The 26,608-nt window shown below is 43.5% G+C and overlaps 1 protein-coding gene across 2 annotated transcripts in view; it reads left to right on the top strand.

Moving 5' to 3' along the window:
• The window catches only part of LOC104015758 (amine oxidase [flavin-containing] A), a 41,507-nt gene that overhangs the window by 13,081 nt on the left and 1,818 nt on the right, over positions 1-26,608 (top strand). For both annotated transcript variants that reach the window (XM_087758099.1, XM_087758098.1), the window contains exons 2-14: positions 481-575; positions 3,076-3,213; positions 10,847-10,951; positions 12,202-12,293; positions 15,333-15,474; positions 17,312-17,461; positions 18,781-18,940; positions 20,240-20,336; positions 21,874-21,927; positions 22,847-22,904; positions 23,333-23,430; positions 24,899-25,010; positions 26,491-26,553. In XM_087758099.1, the coding sequence (XP_087614225.1) occupies positions 481-575; positions 3,076-3,213; positions 10,847-10,951; positions 12,202-12,293; positions 15,333-15,474; positions 17,312-17,461; positions 18,781-18,940; positions 20,240-20,336; positions 21,874-21,927; positions 22,847-22,904; positions 23,333-23,430; positions 24,899-25,010; positions 26,491-26,553 (1,364 nt within the window). The remainder of the gene's footprint in view (positions 1-480; positions 576-3,075; positions 3,214-10,846; positions 10,952-12,201; positions 12,294-15,332; positions 15,475-17,311; positions 17,462-18,780; positions 18,941-20,239; positions 20,337-21,873; positions 21,928-22,846; positions 22,905-23,332; positions 23,431-24,898; positions 25,011-26,490; positions 26,554-26,608) is intronic.

Raw genomic sequence — 26,608 nt, 5'->3', positions numbered from 1 at the left:
GACTTTCTTTCTGCATGTGAATGAGGACAACGGATAGCAATAGAGTGGGGAGTTGATGAGTGAGAGAAGTTGGAAGCCTACCTTGCTGGAACATGCCTATTTAGTGTATTATTATTTCTATCACTTTAGCACTGCAAGCCCCACAGGCTGGGTTCTCCCTTTCTATTCACTACACAAGTGAAGAGTAAGATGTGTGTCCCTTAATAACTGAGATTTTACTGTTTTTAAAATGCCAAAGTGCTAACCTGAAGGAGGAAGCTTCAGTCTGTGAATGCTACTTACGGAGATGGTTATAACATGCAACTAAGCAGCAGCCACATGATTTCTGTGGTCAGACACCACGAAAAGTTTCTGACTTTTCTTCGGAATTTTTCAAAACAGTATTGAAATCTCTGACCTTGAAGCTTTCCTTCAGTTTTTGACCATTAATGTGGCTGATTGCTGCCACTTGCTTAAAAGCACTTTCTCTTTTTCTGGTAGGTTTGTCAGCTGCCAAATTGCTGTCTGAATCTGGGGTCAGCGTGGTGGTTCTTGAGGCCCGGAACAGAGTTGGAGGAAGGACATTCACTATCAGGGTAAGTAAGTGCATCATGAGATGCTGGACTCTCAGTTGTGCTGGTCTACGACGTGGCAAATGTCACTCCTACAGGCCAGTCAGCCTCAACTCAATCCCTGGTAACGTGATAGAGCAACTAATCCTGGACACCATTTCCAGGCACATGAAGGACAAGAAAGTCAGCATGAATTAACCAAGAGGAAGTCATGCTTGACCAACCTGATAACCTTCTATGATGAAATGACTGGCTTGGCAGATGAGGGAAGAACGGTGGATATTGTCTACCTAGACTTCAGTAATTCAACACTGTCTCCCATAAGATCCTCATAGACAAGCTGGTGAAGTATGAGCTGGTTGAGTAGACAGTAAGATGGACTGAAAACTGGCTGAACAGCCTGGCCCAGAGGATGGTGGTCAGTGGTACAAAGTCTAGCTGGAGGCCAGTAACTTGTGATGTATCTCAGGGGTCAATACTGGGTCCAATCCTGTTCAACATCTTCTCTAATGAAATGGATGATGAAGGGACCGGAGCATCTCTCCTACAGGGGAAGGCTGAGAGAGCTGGGACTGTTTAGTCTGGAGAAGAGAAGGCTGAAGGGGGATCTCATCAGTCTATAGAAGGGAGGGAAGGAAGGGTGCAAAGAGGATGGAGGCAGGCTCTTTTCAGTGGTGCCCAGTGGCAGGACAAAAGGCAACGGGCAAAAACTGAAACACAGGAGGTTCAAACCATCTGAACATTAAGGAACACTTTTTTACTGTGAGGGTGACCAAGCACTGGCACAAGTCGCCCAGGGAGGTTGTGGCATCTCCTTCCCTGGAGATATTCAAAAGCTGTCTGGACACAGTCCTGGGCAACCTCCTGCTCTAGCAGGAGGGGTTCAACCAGATGACCTCCAGAGGTCCCTTCTGACCTCAACCATTCCATGATTCTGTTGGGTTTGACATCATTAGCAAGGGGGAAGAGGGGGAGTAGAGTTCCCAAAGAAGACAGGTGTCTCAAGTCGCCATCACTTTTGTCAAATACCAGAGCTCTGTTTGAACGGGTTGCATTGCAATATATGCCAGTGGGCTTCTCTTGACAGGAGGTGCTTTAAAATTGGTCTGGAAGCAACTCTGAGAGCCATCAAATGGGATTTGGTTGCCTATCCAGAAGTATGTAGTGCCAAAGCTGCCCTAGGATACCTTGCCTGGCCTCCAGCTGCAGGTCTTCCTTGGGTTGTGAGTCAAATTTGTCAGCCTTGTACAGAAGTCTTGGATACCTTGGGCTGTCTAAAATGGAGTTAAACATCTGTATTAAGGTAATTGAATTCCACCCATGTAGTCCCCACGCTTTGTCCATGGCAGGATCTGCTCTGCCTTTAACATTACAGAGGGAAACTATCATCTGAGACCGTAAGTGTCAAAGCATTTGTCCTCTCATTCCAATCTCACTTTGCATACTGTAACAAGCATGATAACTAAGAGCCCTATAAGAAGCAGCCTGAGCAGGACCAGCCATCATTACAGCTCAGACATACATTTTAACACTGCTTAAAATTACCTGAAATAACACTCCTGCTTCTAAAAATGGACTGCGTCTTGATTGCCATTAAAAAGAAAATGAAAGAAGTGACAAGTCACCTGTGACACAGGGTAATGTAATAGAGACATTACCTCTGCTTCCCACCCTGGAAGTAAGGGAGATTTAAATTATGTCAGATGCCATTGCTGGGGAACCAGAGATAAACAGTGGTGTTTCAGCAGAAGTCATTGTACATGAAACATGAAGCATAAACACCATCCTTCTGTGACACTAAGAAGGCCTAGCTTAAAATGCTCGCTATAAACAGTGTTATAAGAGTTACTATCTTGGGAAATCAGCCTTCTTGTAGTAGTATGCATCCCTGAAACTTTTTGCTTTCTTCCTGCTTCCCAAGTGAGCACGATGCTGGTCTGAGGTGTGTGGAGCACCTTCGGTGGCAGGCATGACTGGGGGCTGCTAGCCAGAGTGCACCGGGCTAGAGCCAAGATGTGCCGTGCTAGAAAGGAGATTACTCTCCTTGAATACTGCAGTGCAGTGCTCAGCATCTACAGCATTAAGTCTAAGCAGATATCTACAGAAAGAAAACAAGCCTTGGTGCTGGTTTCAACTTGAGAAATGTTTTGCAATGACAAGAAAAGTAATGTGGATTCTGAGAAACTGGGGTTAGACTTAACCAAAGTATTGATTTGGTTGGATATTTCTTCATATTCCCATGTCTTTTGTGAGACTAAAAAGCCAGTACTAAAACTATAGTGAAATTTAAACAAGAGTTAAACCCAATTGCACACATGTGTGTGACGGAATGAAGACACTGTGATCTGTGTGTCTGTTGTTGCAGAGCTCAATACTGCCTGCTTTTAAGTCAGTCAGTACACATTTTCTCCTGTGCATATAGTTGCAGTGCTAGTCAGTATGGGATAATTCTTTCTACTTCTAGGTGTTTGCATTGAGGAGCTTCCCACCCAGCTTCTGATTCGTGTATTCTTTCTTTTGGCAGAACAATCAAGTTAATTACGTAGATGTTGGTGGATCATATGTGGGACCTACCCAAAACCGGATTCTCCGACTGGCAAAAGAGCTGGGTGTTGAGACCTATAAAGTGAATGTCGAGGGCCATATGATCTATTATAAGGACGTAAGTATTGCATCTTTCATGTTGAGATACCTAAAGGTATAATTCAGCTTTGGAAATTACTGACAGTCATTAAGGAGGTTTCATTTAAAGCTTGCTTTTAGTAATCCAGTAAGCACCTGTTTGAAGTGCTGTTATTCTAATTTAACTTACTGGGAGTGGGATCAATGGTTCTTGTTTTCTTTTGAAAAGTGTTCAGAAGATGGGACTGACGGCAGTTAAAGACTTTGGGATACATTCAGCACCTGATTATCTTTGAACATATCCTCTGAAGAATTTTTGCCTGAAATTCAGAAAATACTTGTTTTGAAATAAAAGCCAGATTTAAATAAGAAAATAAATATAATACTGTTGGATACTATTGAATGACGATACTAGACAACAATATTATGGGACTAGCCTGGGAGTAGTATGTAACTAGATTCACATGAGGTCCCTCAGTCCCATAGTGTGGGATTCATCTTACAAACGGATGTCTGGAAGTTGGGCATGTAATCTGAGACTCATTGAAATTCCCTCTCTAGCTAATGGTGAGAAACAGGCACCTCCCAAGGCTTACTGTAAGCTTCGTGTCTGAGATGTGGGGCAGCGGGAGTTCAGATGGCCACTCTTGAGTAGGTACTGCTGTGGCTAAAGTGATCTGGAATGAAACCTGTCTTCAGAGGAGCCCTTGTCTTAGTTCTTTAGCTCACTGAGTTTTTGCTCAGGTCCTAGTCAGGAGCTACTGCCCAAGGCAGCGCAGAAGGAGAGCCACAGGGAGAGGGACGAAGAGAGGACTAAGATCCATAGGTAGGAAGTACAAGCGTTTATCTTCATAACTCACAAACTACTTTACTTTCCAAAGACCATCACTTTTTAATTTTTTTAATATCCTTTAGTTTTGGTGCTTCCCAGACTCTGGCAGAGCAAGGCTTGAAGCCTATATGAATCAGAGTTGACATATTTGATAGAGGCAACAGTATGTGGTGGATCCTTAACCGGTTTCATTTTTATCTTTTTATCTTCTCACTTTTTCTTCCTAAGATTAGAGTAATGCGTTCATACTGCAAAGTTTTATCATCTGGTTCTGTAACCTCTCCTTATTGGGCAGATTCATGCCATGCTCATAAAATAGTCACATCTTAAATAATTGCATAGCCAATCCATAATACTCAAAAAAATTATTTTACACCCCCTGGTGTAAAATTGGTGTAATTCTACAGCAAGTGGGCTGGGCTGATTTGTACCAGCGGAATGTTTGGCCCACTCTATCTCATTTAAGGTCAGACATGGATCTCTTAGCATCTTAAAAGGTGCTATCTTCTGTATGTTAAATAAAATGCTGTAATGGGTTTCCTGAATTTGAGCCCTTAATCCATTTTGACACTGAAGCTGCAGGTTTTTTTTGTCCCATGTTACATTAGGCATGCCCTTGCTAATGACCATGTAATTTTGCAAGTTTTCTTTGAAATGGAAGCATGTTCCTAAGCAAGAGACAGCATTACAAGCTATTCAGCTGGATCACAGGCTGTGACTTAGTTCTAGATTTGGCATCGTGATCCTGCCGAGCTAACCAGGGTCCCCAAGGAGGTGTAGTTGTTGGAACAGAGTGACAGCAAAGGGGCTTTAAGGTCTCCAAGTGTGGACAGACTTGGGCACTGAATAAATAATAATGATGCTTTTCCTCCAGTAGGTCTCATTCCTCCCACATCCTCTTCCCATGAGCTGCAGGCCTTTTCTTTCCTTTCCCTACGGTTTTCCATTGCTTTTTCTCCTTACTCTTTCCTTGAGACCTCATGTAGTCACCATGCCCTTTTTTTCAGGGATCTGTTGTTGAACCTTCTCTTACATCCCAATTCTGAAAGAAGCCTATTGGAAACTGTGCAGTCCTGGCTATTGGCTGGGTTGGTGAGTGCTCAGAGACCTTAGGGCTTGTACGTTTTACCTACCTGCTACACACTGTTATCGTGCTGTGACAGTGAGTTGGCCAGGTAGGGATTTGTGCTCTCCTGGCTATAGATGTGCCCCTCATATTCATTAAAGATGCTCCAGGAACCCAAGCACCTGTGGTATTTCCTAGATGACAGAAAATGTGTTAGCAAAGAGATGTTTTGATATTAAGGATCACTGCCCCAGAAATTAAATATTAATCTGAAAGATGGACGTGTTCTGCTTCTTGGGCTAATACGCTGTCAGATGTGGGCCAGCTGCGGGCCAGCTGCTGCCTTTCAGGTTTGAAAAGTATGACTAGAACTGTTCTCCTTGTGTCTCATCTGCTATTTCTGTCAGTTGATGGCTGTCAGGGAGCGTGTAGACGGGGCCAGACAGGAATGTCTCTTCCCAAGGGCATTTCTCCAAAGTCTGCAGTGCTGTGCAGTTTTGTTAGAGGCGAGAGGGAGAGCGTTTTGAGGAATGCCTAAATGTGTCTTTAGATTTTGTTGTGACAGCCATTCAACTGTATATAACCCCCAGCATCTTCAGACTAAGGGATTTTTGGTCTTTTGTTTGCCATACTAATCAGTTAAGTTTGGCGCTTTCTGAAGGTTTCCAGGGTACTGCTTGGACTGAATTAGGGGAAAGTGGGGAAATGGTTCATCCTAGCAGCAGAAGCAGCCAAGGGAAAGTGAAAATCCCTGGAGGGATTTTATGAGCTTCTTTACTCTGAAAGGAATTTTTCCCATATGTGTGTGGAAAAATTCCATGTAGCTTAAAAAACCACGTTGCTTCTTGTGGGCAGGTTTCCTTTGTAGTTACAGTTTATTTGAAAAATCCAAATATGTAACTATTGTTTATCTTTTTTTTGTTTGTTCATTCTTTCCCGTCAGTTAACATGGTAACGTGGGCTGCTTTGATATCACTCAGGAATTTGTTTGTATCCCGTCATCATAAATCTGTAACTTCAAACTGTAGATTTTGTTACGAGCCCCAGACATTCTTTCCAGTGAAATTGCTCTGTGGCTACTGTCCCATAATTCATCAAGAATGCTTTAGGACTGAGAAAAGGTAGTTCTGCTGGAGTTCTCCCTTCCCAGAAGGGGCAGATGATAGCTTTTTATTCTTACAGAGGTCCTTGAAGGTCACGCTGTGCTTCACCTTTCACCTCCTCTTTAGTAGAAGGCCCTAGAAAGTACAGGAGTTAGGGCCTTGGTGTGTTATTAACCTTCTCTTGTAACTGTAGTCCTCTAATATCTGGCTGCAGTACCCAGCTCCGGTATACGTAGCATTAGTAAATAAGGACTGGTTTTGCTTATTTGTTTGCTTATGATTTTCAGAGCAAGGTAACACTTGACAAAAGATAAGCATTTGTATGCAATGCTTCACGTTGGCCATCTAGTCTTTCCTTTCCTTCACCTAGCCTTAAGATTAAGAGACTAGGGTGCAGCAGGTAAGTCTGTGACTAAGTCTGTGCAGATCACCGTAAATCTGCAGTTCAGAGACAGGAATCACAGACAGTTCAAGGCACTGCAATGTTTGCAAGGCTAGACCTGCCGGAGGTATTGAGCAGGGAAGGATACCCACCTGAGGGCTCACACCATACGGAGCCGCTGCTCCACCTGTGTGTGCTATGCAGGGCCCAAGGGCAAGAGCAACCCCTGCCCCGAGGTGCAAGGGATGCTCCTCCTGTGCTTCCTGATGTGTAGCTCATCCTCAGCACGGAGGGCAGGAGCCAGACTTGCCTTTCTCAAGACTGGCAAAATTGTCTGCTCCTCTTGTTGAAACTTGGAGTGGTGTCACAGCTGGGGCGGCTTAGGCTTAATTCCTGTAGTTTTGGGTACAAGCCACAGCATAGCCCTGGGCAGGGAAAAGACAGACCTTGCAGAGCACATCTCTCTCTGCTGCCTTCTTTCTAACCACTGAACTATGGTGCTTGGGGATATTGTTTCCTTTGGATTGGTGTGGGGTAACTAATCCAGGCAGGCAGCAGGACTCAAATCTGAAGTCTACAAGAAAGCATTTGACACACCAGGAAATGAAAAAAAAAAAGTTAGATAAACTCTGTGGGTCAGTCAAGCAGCCTTGTGTTAGCATGGGAACAAAGCCAGGAGGTTATTTGCCTTTCAGTTAAGAAAACAGTAGTTCTCAAAATAATACACCCAGAACACTATAAACTTGTTTAAAAATGGAATATTGGAAGACCTTACCTTCTTGCAGTGAGCTCCTCTGTGAAACATGCAGCCAGAGCTCTTCTGCCTAGTAGGGAGACAATATTAAAAACAAATGAATAACTTACCAGCCCCAGGTCACTTGGGCTAGATTTATTCCCTGCTGTGGAGATACTTGTGCAAGAGAGAGAGTTGAAAAACTGATGTGGCTAAGGCTGTTTGGCTCGCACTCTCTGATGGGCAATGGGAATTTCTCTCCTGGAATTTGTTAGAATTGGGTTTTCCTCCGATCAGCTCCCACCCCTTATAGGTCCAGCCCCCCTGCACAAGGAATTATTGTATCTGTGAACTATTTCAAGCTCTCTGAATTCAGTCTCAGCCTCTTCCAGGTCTGCTAGCACTGTTGTATTTTTCCAGCTTTTCCTGCCCTTGGTCTCTGGTCTTACTGGAATTATGTTTTTTTGCATGCAGAAGAGAGCAACAAATAATGTAACTTTAGACTATTAATTATCATTTGGCATTTCATAGTTCTCAGGGGATAAAATATGTTTTTCCATTGATCTTCCTGGGCTATGCCATTGACCAAAGATACGGGGATAACGTTTTCAGATCAGTAATGAAAGGATAGTTCTTTGTTCAAATGGCAGATAAATGAATACTAATGTGATATGTGTCATACCCAGTGGCTGAGGTTGTAAGTCCTCAGCAGTGTGTGGTTATGGTGGTCTAAAGCTAGTACAGAGGTGGAAAATTTGGAGGAAGATGTTAGGTGGCCAGGCAGTGGGCAAGTTCTCTCACCAATTGCCCCACCTGCAGCAAACAGGATAGCCTGGGAGTTCCTGAACCTGTAGCTGTTGAACACGGTAGGGTTAGTACTGGGAGGTGAAAAGCTGTTTTGCACAAACCTCATCATACAGTTACAGAGAGAGACTTTTCTTGGGCTGTTGTTTCCAGCAATATAAGGAATAGATTCGGCTGAAAACAAGAGGAGAGGAGCCTTAGAAGTTGTTACTTTTTTGACCTTCTTTTTAAATAAGTGCCTCTTTTTTTGAGTTAAGTAAGCCAAGGATAGGGATTTGCAAGTTACAGCACTCAGTACAAGAAGAGTCACTTAAAGCTGTGTGAAAAGAGCTCTTACTGAATGGTGGAAAACTTTGGGAAGTTTTCCCTGCTACTCCTGAATGGCGGGCTTATCTTTTCCCTTTGTCCCCTTGCTATATTGATGTGACAGAACTTCAGTAATAACTTAATCTTCACCTGTTGTTGGGTGCCCTGACAGCATTGCACCTCACCTCTGCTTAAGGGCAAGATTATTGGTGTTAAAGGACATCAAGGAAGACACATTTGTGGCACCTGCATTCCTGACCAGAATAAGAAGTCTGGCAATAAATGAACTTTGAAGGAGCAGTATTTGATGATCTTTTTGAAAAACAAAATGTTGTGCAATAAGAAGAAAATTATTAGCAATTTGTTACTGCTTTGTATCAGGATTTCCTTGTTTGATACAGCATTGGTTTCTGACAGTAAAAGCTGTAGCATGCAGTATATCACTTTGCATGCGGTTTTTGGTCCTCTTTCCTGTGGCTGAAGACACAGTGCTCCAAACCAGCAGTGAGAAATCATGCTCAAGGAAAAGGAAGAGGCAATGTTGGTCAGAGGATTCCCTTGCTGGTCATTCGTAGGAGCATTTTCTCTTGCTATGGCAGAAGTGTGTTTTGCATACACACGTGCACCTGGAGAAGACTGGAGCAGCATCCCCTACCCACCTTCCTCCAACGTAACTCTCTAAACCAGAAAGAAACAGGGATAAAAGAGAGGAAAAAAGTACACAAGATTAAGATTACATACCCAGAAATCCAGAAGTAACCAACCACCACCAGAGGCATCCTGGTGACTTGAAAAGAAAACTCAGTATTTGTTGGAAATTAAAAAAAAAAAACACCACCTTTAAGCACTGGGATCTCAAGCTGAACTAAGTGCTGAGATCATAACCTTGTGCTTTGCTTGGCCCAGAGCAGAGATTACTCTGTCTAGACTAAACAGGAGAGCGTTTTTGCTGCTGCCCTCACTGAAGATGGGGAGGAGGTACAGCACAGTGGGCTGCAGGCCCAGCCGACTGCTGGAGCTGGGGCACCACTGCAGCCATCCTCTGGCAAGAGAGGTACCAAGCAGTGTTGTCCGTAGCAAGACTTCTGTCCCCTACCCATGTGTTCTTCTCTCCTCCGTTGTACCTGCCCCGGGGGATGACAAAAGTTGACCAAAATGTGGGAGTTTGGCTTTTTTACTGTTTCTACCAAGTTTGAAAGCTCACTATGGTCCCCAAGTTTCATCTTGCACCTTTTATCTTTGTAATGATCTTTGCAGAAAAATGTTCTGAAGAATATCAGAAATCCATGTGTATTTACGCACATGTACACAATTATCAGTGGGGAAGACTGATAAATTCTCTCACGCCAAGTGTGGGGAAGGGGCATTTGGCTCCTGCTTCATGTGCCCCTGTCCCTGGGTCACTATCTCATGCATTTGCGGCACTGCAGCCTCTCCCTTGGCCTGTGACTCCCACTTGCCAGCTGCGATGGGCTGGCACGGTATACATTGCCCTGAAAAGCAGATTGCACACAGCTTAGCACCACAGCTCCTGCCTGTCATGGTCCAGCGTGTTCGCCGCACGCTGCCATCTGACCTCGTGCAAACTTTTGACACACCTGGCAGAGCAAACATTAAAGAGGTCAGATGAGAAATTTACCGTTGACTTACATAGGGGAAGGTTCAAAGCAATTTAACAAGAGAAAATATTGCCTGCTCCTCCAGTCCTCTTTCAGATTAAAGTTATCACAAAGAACCAGCTGCTGTTAGATTGTTGCGCTTATCATTATATCACAGGATTATCTGAAACAGTCCATATTCCTGTTGCAGCTATGTGTTGTACATGTTATAAGTACTGATACCATTTTTGCAAGTGTAGGGAATTTTTCTTCCTGCAACCAAAAGCTTTCTTTTTGACAATTTTTTTTTTTTTTTTTTTTAGGCTAGGTTTCTCCCAAGGTACTTGGCATAATAAAGAAGTACGTTTGCTTTTTATAGGTGAGGTGTACCATAAAGGTGCTTAGATATTTTAAAAGTTTAAAATGCACGCAATTTTAGGCCCATGCAAATTTGAGGATGCTCATTTGAGCAGGCAGGCAAACATTAGATTCATTCATATGGAATAATGAAGAATGCTTAGAAACAAGGAATATTACATCCTTGGCCATTGCTTGAGTCTCCTTAGCCCAGAATTTGACAACCTGCTCAGAACAAATGTGCCCCTCTCCATCCCCTCTGAATGAAAAAAAAAAGTGTTATTGTCCTTTTTAATGTCAGCCCAACTGTTTTTTCCCCTCATACTTATCTTCATGCATTCCATTGCTTATGTGCATATGCAGGGAAAAAAAAAGCTAGGTCTTTTGAGGCAAAAGGTCAACCATGTGATGACTTTGAGAATTTTCTGTTCTTGAGTAATGAAGATATGCTCTGTTGTGTTTCAGTTGCTTATGGTTTTATGTGTATTTTAGGGAAAGACATACTATTTCACGGGTATTTCCCCTTCAACATGGAATCCTTTAGTTTATCTGGATTACAATAACTTCTGGAGGACTGTGGACAAGCTGGGAAAAGAGGTAGGCCATATAAATGGCATCTGTTTCCTACAATGCTCATGTCACCATAAGTATATCTGGTTTGGTTTTGTTTCTGGGAGACTTTTTTTTATTGCTTTTTCAATGTAAAAAAAACCGAAGAAACATCCATCAGGAAAGATATCGACATTGCCCAGGAGCTATCAGGAATAACAGGGCTTCCTCACTGAAAGGGAGTTGGACTGATGACTTTTAAAGGTCCCTTCCAACCCAAACCATTCTATGATTCTATGAGAGGATACAAAAAGATCTGGAGGTGTCTAAGATATCTGAAAAAAATGAGGTCAAACCTCAGTGTATGTACTTTCTCATGCCAGGGAAAATGGTTCTATGAGCTGGGAGATGAGAAGGGTTTTTCCCCTTCCCCTGTGACAGTCTTTTTGAGTAAGGATGGTTCTTTTTTGCAGCTGCCTAAGCTGGGCTCCAGTTTGGCTTCATAGTAATTTTATTTCTAAAATCCTGAAACAGTAAATGCCTTCAAAATTCAAGCAGTACAACTGCAGATCTTCCTCTGTGCAAAAAGTAGCCCCAGGGGCATCATGCTCTCTTTCAAATATTTATCAGTTGCCTTATAATCTGGCTACAAACCAGGGGCCCTACCTTACAATAACCTTCAAGCATAACTAACTGTATTCCTGCAAAGTTCATGGGGTTTATGTGGTTTTGCAGAATCAAATTTGTGCATGATACTACACATTTTTTTTGTCAAATAATATATCTTTTTTAAAGTTTCAAATATACGATAGTGTCCTCACATGTCATGGTGCTTAGATACAATGGATTATTATTGAGAATTTAACTGTCTAAAAATAATTTAATAGTATCTGTAGTTAACAGAGAAACATAGAGGCCTTTGGATACCTGTCTTGCAACTGACTGAATCTCTGACTAGAGAAAGAATTTTTTCCTCAGGTGTTAGAGGACACCAAGACAACTAAATTAGAACAGACACCTCACTTCTGGGTGACTAAAGGACAGATGAGTCCCAACATATGGCTGTAGTTCATTCGTCAGACAAAGCCAGATTTGGTGGTCATGGTACAATTCATGCCCAAAGGTATGCAGGGAAGCTATTCCATTTAGTGGATTTATTCCAAATTTACAGCCATGTGCAGGGGACAAAAGCAACTCCTGGCCAACATATCAATATCAACTCTGTGCTACTAACTAGCTATGACCAGGCAATGTTACAGTACTGAATAATTTCTTGAATATTTTGCCTCTGTCTCCAGATTCCTCTTGAAGCACCATGGGACAGTCCGCATGCTGAAGAATGGGACAAAATGACCATGAAAGAGCTGATAGAAAAGATTTGTTGGACCAAGTACATAACTCTTTATTCACTTTGAAATCCAGATGCAGAATGATAGGGGCTCCCTGGCTAATTCTGGGGTACAGCTGGGTACAGCTGGGTACAGCTGAGTACAGCTGGGGTACAGGTGGCGAGACAGCAGGAGGTGTTTGAGAGGAGGCTGGTCTTTGTGATGGGCTGTTGTCAGGCAGTGGATGAGGGCCTGTGGAGAATAAAAAGTGGTACCCAGAGCTTGGATTGGCTGGCAGATGGGATTAAAGGTGCTGGGGAAACCTGGGGTTTGCCTCTGCAGGCCCTTGCACATGAGAGTGACAGCGTGGGCTCTTCTCACCGTGCTTTCACTTCACTCAGTTGGAGAAAATGTGCCTTTGTATTTAGGAAAAGCAACACGTAAATACAACTCTGCTTTGTAGGTGTGAATAAAGGTCACTTGCAGGCACAGAAATAGAGGCAGAAGGAGGTGAGGGGGCTTCCCCAGCCCCATGGTAGGCTAGGAGCTGAGGAGTGATGTCCTTTGACTCAGCTATGTCCTCTCCTGTGCAGTTATCATATGTGTCTGCTTTTACTGCCTGAGCTGTGTCACGCGTACCGCAGAGCAGGCAGGTGCCGCTGGCATATCAGAGAGCAGCACGCCGTGCGGGAGGACAGCTGCTTTCCAGTGGTCGCTCAATGGATGGGGCAGCACAAGACCCGAGGAGACGGGGGTGAGCAGCTGTTGGCTCCAGAAACTCTGGAGGAGTTCAAATGCTGGTCCTTGTTTCATCAGTAGTGCCTGCTGGGCCTCTGAAACCCTTGGAGGGAAACAAGGCAGCCGAGGCAACCTTTCTTGTTGCCTTTCACCTCCCTGGCTGGCTTGTGCCTGAGCCCGGTTGGGAGCTCCATGTTCATCCCAGCAAGCCTTGCTGCGCTTGCTCAGCTCTGCCCATTGCAGTGCCCCCTCCCTCTGCTCCTGGAAAGCTGTCCTTGAACGCCAGCCAACTCTTCTGGGCCTCTCTGCCCTACAGGGTAGTTTCCCATGAGATGCTGCCAAGCAGGTCATTGAGGAGGATAAAACCCGCTCTTCCAAAATCCAGGATTGCAATTCTGTTTGTCTTAGTCCTCTTGGGATCTTAAATGCCACAGTCTCACGGCCACTGCAGCCAAGACTGCCCTTCACCTTTGCATCGTCTGACAGGTCTTCCATGTCTTTGAGTAGCAGGTCCAACAGAGCATCAACCCTAGTCGGCAGGAAGAGGGCCAAAGGCGTTGTATCACCTAGAAAATGGCCTGTGTGTTTTATATGTCTATGAGGGACCACACTGTACGAATAAAAAAAGGAATGATGTTCAATATGGGGTGACGACAACTGGAAATACTCTTTTCTTCCTTTTCTTTTTCAATTAATTCTCTTTGTAAGGCAAAGAGAAGTGTGCTCATTGAGCACTTGTGTCCCTGCTTGCTGTGCCAGCCCCTATGCTGTTCTGTAACTCTCTCTTCCCTTGTATTCAGTGTCTTTCATTTGTGTGGCTGTGCTGTTTGCCCTTTCATTCTGACCATGGTTTAGCACTGTGCCTGCAGCTTCCTGACCAAAACTTTCCATTTGAAATTTATTTTGCTGGCTTAAATCTTGCTCCAGCTCCATGTGATACAAGGTACAGCCTTTTGGACTTTCTTTTGCTCTCTGTGGCACTGCAGTTTTCTTTACAATTAGTTTTATGAGCCATTTGCCTGCAAACTCAGTCACTTTGAACTACCCTTTCTGTTGCAAGTGTACTGGCTCTTCCTCTTCTAGTTTTTACTGCTCTGCTTAGTCAGGGAGCCAGTGGAGTATAAGCAGAACTGGGTTTATAGTGATCTCTCCTGTAACACACTTCTCTGCAAGACTCCTTCTACTGCCGGTGGGTTTGTGGCACTCCAGTTTTAATGGATGTGCTCAGCTGAAACATGTTCAAAAACTCAGTTAAAAGCCATTTTACATCTTCAAGCCTAGCCAGATTTTTCTACACATAGTTAAAAACCATAGTGCCCTAAACAGAAAAGCTCTTCTGCAGCATTTTCTGTGTGACTTGGGTCAAGATTATAAAAGAAGATTTGTTTGTCATGTGTCACAGATCAGCATCTACTGATCCTGGAGAGACTCTTCACATTTCTCGGGCCAGAACCTGCTACAGCTGTTTAGTGTCTTGCTGCTTTCAGGATTGTTGTAGAGGGTTCTTGCGTGCAGGATGGTTTCTTATCCTGGCTAATGAAATAGAGGTGTCTGGACTTCATACCCAGGGAAAAGAGGTTATAAAAGTTTATAAGTTACATTACAAAGTTCCTTCCTTTAGCAGATGATTATAAATTCATGTTGTTTTATGAAACTTCATCCAAGTCAAAGACCTTTCACCTTCTTTGCAAAGTTATCTCAATTTTCTTAGCAATCTGTAGCCACAAATGCAAGAAATGTGAATAACCATGTCCTCATTTCCTGCTGCTGTAACTCTGTTTACATTCGGAGGACTTAGTATGGTAGGCAGCTGACCCTCTCCTTATATTTGTGGCAATGATTGCCAGTTTGGTTTCTCTGGGTTATTTACCATGTCTGATCCTTGGTTTCACAAAAGGTCTATGCAGCAGTTACATGGTTGATGGGGAATGTCTTGGCCATGTGGCTAGTTGAGTCCCTTGGGACCCATCAGACCTTGGAAATGATGTGCCTGATGAACTCCCCATGGAGGAGAAATGCAGAAGAGTTTCACCAAATGCGTTCTCCTGTCAAGAAAAATATTTGTGCTGATGAAAGGAATAAGAGCAGGGAAACTATTTAAAGAAATAACTAAGGTGAAATCAGTGGGATTTCAAACTGAATGGGTAAATGCTTTGGGAGGGAGGGAGGTGCTGATACAAACCCATTGAAACAGTCTCACTACAGGCTAAAAAGATATAGAAAAGAAAATATAAAAGATATAAATCATCTTGACTTTTCTGACTTTGGGAAAGCAGCCCTTATTGAGAATAACAGAAAATCCTGAGAGCTGTCAGGAAGTCACATTTACTCACTGACTGTTTCTGCCTCTGTGTCTCATGCAGGGCTGCTAGAAAATTTGCCACCTTCTTTGTGAATGTCAACGTCACGTCTGAGCCTCATGAAGTCTCCGCTCTCTGGTTCCTGTGGTATGTGAGGCAGTGTGGGGGCACAGCCAGGATTTTCTCTATCACCAATGGAGGCCAGGTACAAAATGTCTCATGTTCTTCCTCCTCTCTTGAAACCATAAAAAGCAAGTGGAGTGTTGTATCCGTCAGAGCCCTGCAGGTAATGAAAAGAGGATGAAACACCAAGTTCATGTGGCACCAGAGACAATTATGTTCTCATGGGGTGGAACAGCCCTCTCGGCTAACTCTGTACAATGAGAAATTTTATTAGCTAGGCTTTGGGATAAATTGGGACAATTTAATCAAATGGTTTTTTTCCTGCATTCACTTCAGCACAGTCCTTTTGTTGCTGTTTTGCTGCTTTTGTGCCAATTTGTTTTCTATGGGTTACTTAGCACATTTGAATGTTTTCAGGAGTTCAAAGCAAGTGTACTTCAGAGTGAAATACCTTTTTTTGGTGTTGAAGCCTCTAATGACAAGAGTTGGAAGCAGACAGCAAAAGGCCTTTCCTTCTTGGGACAGCTCACATGGCAGCATGTTTTTTGAGCTACTTCAGACTGTTTCTTGCCTTGGTCATGGCAGGCCCCTGGCTGCCTGCAGAACATCGTGGTTTTCACATGATTGTTCTGGATGAAGTTTCAGAAAAGGGGAAGGGGACTGACAAGGTAATTTGGATGTGGTATGTCGGCACCCTTTACTAGCCTCCTACCTCAGAAAGCACGCGCAGCATTTCAGACTTAAGCTACCAACAGCAAAAGTGGAGACAGTACCACACCCTTCCAAGTGTGCTGAGATAGGGAGACATTAAGAGAAGTTGCCTGGAGAGGTGTGAAGTCTCCATCAACATCTGTCCATTGGGGTAAGAGTAGACAACCACGTGTCAGGAAGGATATAAGTAGAGCTAATGCTGCCCAGAGGTAGGAGCAAGACCCAAGAGCTTTCCTCCTCAGCAGCCCCTCAGCCACGTTTCCTGCCCCATGTCAGCAGCTGCTACACGTTGCAGCAAGAATTAAAAATAAAATTAATCCCAAGATACTCATAGCTAAACAAGACATGTGGAGAGGGGAAAGCTAGCCTTGGAAGAGCACGTCCTTTTCTTTGTGCCTGGATGGGGCAATCTGTCTTGGTTTCTACCATCCTTCCCTCTCCCCTCACCCCAATCAAAATCAGCTGAGCAAAAACGCTAAGGGTTTCTGACTTAGCGGCCATGACTAGTCTTGTAAAACTTCTTCAGGCAGCCATTTCAGTCTTTCAGCACAAGACTTTGTGGATCCTTTCCTCCCCGCCAGTACCAGCATGTTATATGTAAAAGTGAGCTGCTTGATGTAACGCTGGTGGCTGGTGGGTAAAAGAGAGTTAGTGCTTCCCCTGAGCCTCTGCACAGACATCGCAAGGAAATACGTGTCACAGATTTTGCTTTTTTCCAGACAGCAATGTCTTTGTGTCTTCCCAGGGACAGATAAAGCTCATTGCCTGCCGCACTTGAGGCCAGACCCAGTTAAACATCTGCCTTGCTTCTTGGCTGGTGCAGGCTTTTGCTGTACAGATGCCTTTGTCACACATGAGGGTTTTGGTAGCACAGTGATGGGTAAAATACTCATAACCTCTTTTTAATGAAGTGATATGTTTATACTAGCTAGAATAACTGCATTATATTTGTTTGTTCTCTAGGCTTCAAGAGTCTTTAAGCCAGCAAATTGAGGAAGCCATTGCAAAAGTGGTTTAGGCAGCAATCCCCATTGAGGCTCAGGTTTATGCCTCCACTCTTCTGAAAGTCTGGGCATCTTTATGCACCCTTAGGACTTGCAGATTTGGCCTGGAGTTTCTCGGTTATGAGCAGAAGTCATATTCAATGTCACTGTGATTAATGGTGGTGATTTTTTGTTTGTCTTTCTTTTCTGTTTGTTTTTTTTTAGGAGAGGAAGTTTAATGGGGGTTCTGGTCAGATATCGGAGAAGATAATGGAACGCCTCAAAGGCAGAGTTAAACTGGAGAGACCTGTGGTCCGTATTGATCAGACAGGTGATAATGTCACTGTGGAGACTCTAAACCATGAGATATATGAGGTAATTTGATCAGAATAAAAGTAGAGTATGCATTTAGTGGAGGAATACGTCTGCTGTAGCTCTTAGCCAGATGTAATCAGGAAGTACCCATTTGTGTGTGTCTATTTCTCGGACTATGCTGACACTCTGTGAAACCTGCTTTATGGATTTATTTATGACTAGGTCTCTTCTTGGTGTTCTGCTAGTTAGTTTCTGTCATTACTCTGTCTTTTCTACCTTAACTTCTTCTGTGAATATATATTTTTACGTTTTAGTTCTGCATTGAGACCATTGCAAAGAAAGGAGAAATGTCATTCCTGTTCGTATCCAAGTTTGTGGTGTGCAGAACAAAAAAACAGACATTTCAAACACCTTCAGTAAGATTTTGTCTCTGTGCAGTGGCGCTGTGAAACACTCCGTCCGTACATGATTACCTGCAGTGGCACCCATGAGGTGGCAGCTCCCTTCTGCACACAGAGCCCAGCCTGCCACAGGGACCTTGTGCAGGACCGTCATGGTCTGCAAGAGCCCCATCTCACCGGTGGCAGTGTTTGGAGGATACTGAGAGAAAGCCAAAAGAAAGGGAAGGGGCTGTTTGGCAGAGAAGCTGGTCTAAGGATGTCCTGGAGGAGGGACTATCTCCTTCCCCCAGGGATTTTTAAGCCCCGGAGTTAAACCACTGCCTTCTCCCTCCATGCTGGCTGAGGGGCAGCCAAGTCAGAGGAGATGGCTTTCCTGCACTCAGTGGCCCCACCAGCATGAGAGCGCCTGAGAGCAGCAGCGTCTGTTGTGCTATAGTGTCACCCTGAGCCCCGAAGCAGAGCATCCTTTATTGCTCCAGTCAGACACAGGATCTGTGAGAGGGATGGAGCATGTTCAGGAAAGCTGAAATCACCATCAGTGTTGCTTGTCCTGAAGTAGTATCCTGTGAACATGCACTAAAGTGATTATTCTTTTTTTTAACAGCTTATAATTTGGACAAATATGGCTCATATTTTCTTGGGGATGGTAAAAGGCAGTTTTACCTATGCCGTAAGATCTGTCTTGTCCCATTTCCCCACCTGTCTCCAGCCAAGTTTCAACTCTGGTCCTGTAGTGTCCAGAAAGCTGTCAAGAATCATCTAACCACAAAACAATATGTTTTTCCCAGCTCCTTTTCCTGAAATGGCAGAATTATTTTGGTCACCTTGAAATATCTGTGTGGGAAAGCCAAGTAGCAAAGTAAGTCAGGTGTGAGAAAGCTGTTAACAACTAACAAGAGCGTCTTTCAAATGTGTCCTGTGGGGTGACCTCAGTGAGAGGCAGCACCTTGTCTGTACTGACTGTGTTTTATGTTTCAGGGCAAGTATGTGATCAGTGCTATCCCTCCAATCCTGACAATGAAGATTCATTTCAAACCAGAACTGCCACCAAAGAGAAACCAGTTAATTCAACGTTTGCCTATGGGGTGTGTCATAAAATGCATGATGTACTACAGGGAAGCCTTCTGGGAGAGGAAGGGTATGTGGGGAAAGTGAAGGACTTGGGAGTGCCATGCTACATGAATTTTGAAGCTCTGCTGTCTATCACGGAATAAATCCAAGAGGGGGTTAAATGTGCAAAACCCCCAAACCAAACACACAGAAAAGTGAAAGGTAAAGCTCCTTAGAAAGGAGAGCTCTTCCTCCAAGCTTGAGAGCATGCCTTGTCCCAAAGATGAGTCCACACCCAAATAGGATCCCAGATCTCATTGCTGCTAGCTGAGGAGGGACGACTGAGAAAACAAGCAAGGTTTCCCTGGGAAGCACTGCTGAAACCTGCAATGCACAGAAGCAGTGACCCCGCAGCAGCAAGTCCCTGTTTCTCCCTGCCCGGGACAGAGTTAGGGCAGCCAAAGAGAATTTATAGCAGGTGACAAGGAGAGCTTAAGGTGTAAGCAAGACCTTTCCCAGTTTTTAATCCTCTGCTCTACAGACTTGATATCTCAGAGGACTGGAAAAAGTAGGTTAGCTTTTTGTTTAACTCAAGATATTTTTTCCATGTGCTGCAATATCATGTGTTTCTCAGCTTTAACTGATAACATTTCCAGAACTATTTGTATGAACAGATTAGTTTCCAATTCCTATGTAACAATATTGAGAGTTGCACTGGGCAAGAATATTTCTTAATCAAAAGAATATAATTTTGCATGTTTCAGGGAATAAACCAGCCACTGGGATTAGAAAGAAATGTAGGCAGGTTTATACATTGTTATCATACGGGATTTTTTGCGTGTTCATCTGAAACATGTACTGATGTGATACTAGATTGAACGGCCCACATTTCTGCTGTATTACTGTTGCGGGACACCATTCCTGACAGTCTTATTGTCAACAAAATCAATACAGGGTGTAAATTTGAGCCCGCAGTGAGTGCCCAGATGTAATTACACTGGGTTTTGTTGCGGCTGTCGTTGTTTTGGCCAAAGTTACTCATGGAATGAACTATCATAGTTCTTGCTAGATCTGTTTACTTTTAATGTTTATTGCTCCCAATATAGAACACCAATGGGACTTGTAACAATCCATAGAAATTCCTTGCTAAGTAATAACAGAATTTAAATATGACTTTTATAAGTCTGTGTAGAAAATTTCGCAGAGTCAGAGGTAAGAGAGGAGAGGCACTGTTACAAAAACACTTCAGACATGTAGGTGTTATTGGTGACGAAGGAATTATTGTACAATTCCTTTTATGGATAATTTTCCTTGCTCATTACTATCAGAAACAATGATCTTCAACAAGTTTCTCTGACAATCATTTTGTTTTCTTTCCCCACCTCAGGTTATTCCGGTTCCTTTGTCATTGAGGATGAAGAGTCTCCAATTGGAATAACCATAGATGACACGAAACCTGATGGATCTTTCCCTGCCATTATGGGGTTAGAGGCTTCTAGCCCATACTTACAGATGTGTATTTCTTTTTGTATGAAGGAGTGGGAGGAGGAGGAAGAGGGGAAATGGCCAGGTTACATCAGTGTTGCCCAGTCCCACAGTCTTCACTTCTGACAAGCCCCTTGTGCCTCTCTAGTCCATATAAGCTTTTAGGTGAAGCTTCTGCTACAAAGGAGGTGGTTGGGAAGGAGTTGCTGAATTCAGCTGTAGTTCATTTTAAGCATTCAGTTAATGGGGTTTTTTTGCTGTGGAGTAGATTTAGAAATAAATCCCTTTCTTACGTAGCTTTGTGAGCCTGTATTCGGCATATGTTGGGCCTTGCATTTAGCACCTGGGCCAAAATGAAAATGCAGTTGTCCAAGAAATCCTCATTTGCCTCCTCACCCCGTTGAGCTGAGGCAGGACAACGAACATCAGCTGGTGGTTGAGTGGGGCAGCAGCTGTGCAGTGAAGAAATTGGGATTCTGAAGAAATTGCCAAGTAAAAAAGTTGTAGTTTGGACAAACGGATGGGAAAATACGTAGCAGCATTGACTGACTTTTAAAATAGGTTAAGCCAATACGAACAAACAACCTTTACAAATGTTTCCACTGTAATCTGAGGTGAGACTGCCAAAAAAAGGCCAATATAAATGTCAGGCAACTACTCCTTAAGTATCTGGCAAGGAAAGCTTGCCACTTCTACTGAACTGTACATGTTTATGGGCATGTTCAAGGCTTAAAAACTTCCATGACCTGAGAGCCATAAGCCTCCTCCAAACCCCATATAGCAAACAGTTTCCTGCTTTCTCCTTGTGGATTTATGCAACTTTCTAAAAGAGTGCAGGAACATACTTCATCCTCCAGGTATCACCACTAAGGTCAGATGAACTAATCACCAAATCTGTTTCCTTCAGGCTGAATAAATATTAATCCCAGTTCTTACAGGACTGGTCCATAACACTGTGCAGTGCTTGTCAAAGCAGCAAGCTCCCATCACTTATTAACACCAAATGACACAGGCAGCGTATGGCCAGCTGTCTGCGAGACTTCAGAAGCTCAAGAAAACTCAGGGTCTCAGTCCTTTTGGATAAGACCTAGGTATAAGAGGGTAGGCAGCGCAAGCTAGTTTGCTGTACACTGTTCTCTCTCTGCCCACTTTGGGTATAACTTTGCTCTCCTGACTCAGTGGGGATGGAGAGTTCATTCCCACAGAGCAAAATGAGGCCAGCGCTGGCAGCTTTGAAAACACCCTTGCAATCCACAACTTTCTCATCTGGTAGCTGCCAGGCAGTCCTCTGTGCCTGCCCCCTGGGAATGCCTGCTCTCCTTTTCAATTAATTCCCCAGGGTACCCTGCACAGGCCTTTTCACTTGTGTGACCTGTAATTATTAAGTGACGAGGTATGATAAAAAAGTGTCAAGCCTGTTATGTACCAGTAAAGTTCTTTGCCCATCTTTTTTTAGAGTCATTTCAAGCAAGAGCTTGCAAATCAGCTGGGGTGCTGACACTGCGTGATATTTATATGCCATATTTTTCTTTTCAGTTTCATCCTTACCAGAAAGGCTGTTAAACTGGCCCATCTCAGTAAGGAGGAGAGGTAAGAGTTCAGAAACTGTAAATGTTTCAGAAATAAGTCAGTTCTCTGAGATGCTTCCCCACAGGAACATGTGTGTGGATATCTGTGTGCATATGCACATATACACATGCTCAGTGCAACTACCGATACTGGAAATGGGGGCAAAAATTCAGCTTTTAGCATAAACAGGCCAAGACACTAATGCTAATATTCATCCAGTTATGGATATTTCTGAGTTTCCAAGTCCTGCCTACTCTTCCATGTTATGACTTATCAGCTCTGTGTCTCTATGTGAACTGAGATTTTTCCAAAGACATTCCCAGACTGCATCCCCACTGAATGATGCTTGACCCCAGGGATATAGGGAGCGCTGATATGCGTAGTTTTGGCTGTACTTCACATTCAGACTGAGTGATAAAATTTTTAAACTTCCATGTTTACAACAGTATGGTTTCTCCATTAGTCTGTGAAATGAGCAAACAATACTTTCTAAATATGATTTTTGGTACACATGCAAGTGAAAGAGGAGTTCTGCTTAGGAATGTGAGTAGTATTCTCCAGCTCATATTTGGTTCTCAGCTATAGTAAATCTGTAGGGATTTCATTGATTTATATTGCTTCTCTTCTGGTCTTACACCAGTGACCATGAGAATGAATTGGCTCTGCATCCCAAAATAACTGTACAAAGATTTATTTTTTCAGAGCTCATTGCCAAAATCAACCTTCATTTCCCATTCCCTGGATCCATTTTGGATGTCACTTTTAGGCATCAGCATTTGAAATATGTATGCTAAGAACTTGAAATCAGACTTAAAAACAAAGCCAAACCCAACTTTCTTTCCGATGTATTGCAATAAATGTGTTTTTTTTTATAAGAAGAGCAATAGCTGAGAGGCTTTTTCCACCCTTTTTTTCTGACTCTGATTTTATTTTCATATAGGAAGACGAAGATCTGTGAGGCATATGCCAAGGCAATGGGGATGGAAGAGGCTTTACATGTAAGAAATGAATGCCTGTTTTCACCTCTGTTGTACAGTAATGTTGCTCCTTTGTTCTGGAGGATGAAGCCAAAATTCCTGATTGCTGAAATGTGTACCTAAAATTGCATGTTGTGCCATACAATCTGTACTCCCAAGGGGAGGGCAGCAGCATCTAGTGCAGGAAGAAAAGAGCTGCCAGTCTCACTCTTCACAAGAAAAGAGAAGGCAGTGCATGGTTTAATTTGTCCTGTCATTTCCCCATGGGAGACTAGCGCTTCTATAAAAGTGCAAAGATTTGTTTTGTGTGGATGGATAGCATTAGCCAGATGACATGGCACTCCTTTGACAGGTATCCTTAGCCTGTTTTTTCCCTCTTCAAAGGAAATTTGTTTATTTTCAATTTCTCTGCCACTGTTTCACTCTCTAATGTTTGCTAATACTTACAGCCTGTGCATTATGAAGAAAAGAACTGGAGCATGGAGCAATATTCAGGGGGTTGTTACACAGCCTGCTTCCCACCGGGCATAATGTATTCTTATGGAAGGTAAACCAGAGAATGCTTTGCTTTCTAATTCACATTTCTTAGCTCATGTACAATGATATACCTTATGCAACAAACTTATGGCGTATGTAGCATATTGGGGGAACTCCAACCCTCTTTCCACTCCCCTACTCCCCAGCTAACAAGGATCTTGCTATTGACTTTAGTAAGAGTGGAGTTTCTCTTGTGACTTTCAAGGAAACAAAGCGCAGTCACAAAGGGACCTGCTAGAGCCAGGAAACCTTTCCCCACTATGTTACTTACCGTATTTGCTGCTACGCAATATTTGCAATAGATCCCTTTAATGCTTTGTAAGACCTTGAGGGCACACATCTTGGGCGGATGAAGAGTCTCCACTGACGGTGTAGGTGGAGCATCAGGTTCTGGTGAAGCCCATTGAGACACATCACAAGGGGAAGACAAAACCCTTACATGAAAACTCATTTGCTCCTCCCACCCAGCAAAGCCTCCCATGCCCTCCCCACACAGAATTGCTGTATCCCTAAAGGAACATGTTAGATAATACTGATTAATACTAGGTATATCACTGAAAAGTGTGTGGAAGGCACGGTTCAGCCTGTAATAGGAACAACCAGACAAATCTTGTATCCATAGCCAAAGACCAGACAAACCACGTCATAGCACATCGCAGCGTGAGCTCCTTAGCATGTCTATCATGGAGTTACACCCTGCCTCTGTGACAAGATGTGTGCGGGAAGGAGCCATCCTGTGAACAGACTCTTCTGCTGTAATTTATCTGAACACTTGGGTAGTGATGGGTGAGGCCTCTGACCTGGGAAAGCTGGTGTCAGGCAGACAGGGAAAACCTAATCGGAGGTTAGATGGGAGCCCTTAGAGCAAGCACATCTCTCTATGGGAAAGGGGGGCTCACTGCCTATGGCTGGGTTGACTGAGATGCTTGTGCAGCTTTGCACAGCTGAGGGGCTGGCTCATATGACCCTGTGGGGTAGATGCAACTCCCTGAATGCAGAGGCCTTCAGCTGCCATCCCTTTTTGGCAGGACTTGCAGCCAGGCAAGTCCAACCTCCAAATAGAAGCTGGTGTTAGTGACCCGTCATTGCGAAAACATCGTTCACATCCCATTGTAATAGCAGGATAACAACAAAGCTGCCATGCAGAAGACGTAAATCTATCAGCTGCACTGCATTTCTGGAGGCTGTTAGGATTATCCCTTATCCCAGCACTAAAATAAGGCTTGTATTATTTTGCACCAAAGCTGGGCACACTGATTTGTGCCTTAGATTTTCTCTCTCTCAGATCATGAGTTTTGTGCACAGAAGCAGGTAGGTGGTCCTGTGGGGACAGCTTATTGCACCGTGCTCCCCAGCCCAGGTCTGCAGGAACTCTGGAGAACTGAAGTTCAGCACTCCATCAAGGGCCATAAATTGCTTTTAGAAGGATCATCGCCTGCCTGCTACTTGTCATCTGACATTCTCTATTTGTTTTGAAGGATCATTCGCCAGCCTGTCGACAGGATCTACTTTGCTGGCACAGAGACAGCTACCCAATGGAGTGGATACATGGATGGGGCCGTACAGGCAGGAGAGAGAGCAGCCAGAGAGGTACAGACCATTGGTTTGCTTTCAACATCTCTATTAAAAGGTTAAGAAGGATTAAGTACAGCTCGGAGGGTCTGATTCTGTACATCACACCCTGTAATTGTGCAGAGGCTCCTGGAATTGATGGGGAAGAATCCCAGAAAAGGATGAGAACCAAAGCCCTTTTTTTTTTTTTTTTAAACTTTACTTAGTTTGCTCTTGAATAAAGTGAAGCCAAGAATCTCACCCAAATCAGAACATTATGCAGTGTGTTGGTGCACTGGAGACTTAAAACAAAACTCATGCCGTATACCTCATGGCTAGAGGGAAAAACCCTCCAACCTGATGCTGCCCTTAGATATACTACCACAATTTCTAGCAAATTAATCACTGTATGTTTTAAAAGTAATTTAAGTCATTACAAATGCTAGCAGCTGTTTCCTGTGCAGCAATCTGGAAATCTGAGCATTGTTCTCATTTTTGATCCATCCCTTCTGCTTCTCCTATTACGAGAGAGTACCGTTAGGTTGGCTTTATGAATTCGTAATGGGCGACTCTGATAATGTCTAAATCTCCTCAGAATGACATGCATTGGGCTGGGTTCCCAGTCACAGTGAAACCCCTTTACAACAGTCTGAAGGGAGGAAAAAAAACCACCCAACATTAAAGGGTGTACATTACAGTTACAACTGCTGTATGGCAGAGCCATGGAGCTGTTATTTAAGGGAAAATGAGCCCTTTGCTTCCATTTGACAGAACGTCGTATTCGCCTTATAGTCCTCATTACTTGCTCTATTTCAAGTCACCTATTTTCTCTTTTCTTCATGCCTGTGAGCAGTAGTTATAAAGACGGTTAGCTGTCTCTTCTGGAGACATTCATTTGCCCCCGAGAACCTCCATGATTGGTACAATCAGTTTATTCTCAAGAAAAATCCTCGATGAGCCTTGTACTGCCTGAATAGCCAAGAGATAACTTTGTAACTGCATGCTTTGAAAGCCCCAGAGTTGTATCACTCCTCTTTCTAGTTCGTGATCCAAGCAGCATCGCGCCTAACAGGCTTTGCGTCCCAAGTGCGTGGCGGTAACCCCACCCTGCTGTTTCTCAAACTGTCACGTGAAAAAGCATTTTTACTTGTACTCAGAAAAAAATGTAAAATAAACATCTGGAGAAGCTGTAGTTTGTGTGGATTTCTGAGTGAGGTCCTACTTTTACTAATGACTGTGAAACTGACCTTTTATCCTTAAAACACTGGTTAGGCACATGACCGTTTGATGACAAGCTGTCATATATTTACACAAACTACCAAAACTGCCTCCTTCTTCTCTCTTTGCTGATATAAATAGAGAAATCACTATACATTTTCTGGTTCAAGGCACTTTCAGCTAGTCATAGTTATGCCTTTTATCAATGTCACCTTGCTCTGACTTGCTCTGCTTTTCCAAAACTGAAAGTAGCATGGGTTTTAATCTTTTCTCATGTGGTACAAATAATTTTTTCTTCTAGATATTGCACAGTATGGGGAGGATCTCAGAGCATGAAATTTGGATGCCAGAGCCAGAGTCGAAGGTAAGCTGGACTTTCTTTTTGTCACCCGGTCAGGTGCACACCTCTCGGTCAGGCT

Source organism: Nipponia nippon, unplaced genomic scaffold (assembly GCF_047370975.1).
Source record: "Nipponia nippon isolate SJK-2023a ecotype South Korea unplaced genomic scaffold, ASM4737097v1 scaffold_2, whole genome shotgun sequence".
Classification (NCBI taxonomy): Eukaryota; Metazoa; Chordata; class Aves; order Pelecaniformes; family Threskiornithidae; genus Nipponia; species Nipponia nippon.
This window is presented reverse-complemented; position numbering and strand designations above follow the sequence as displayed.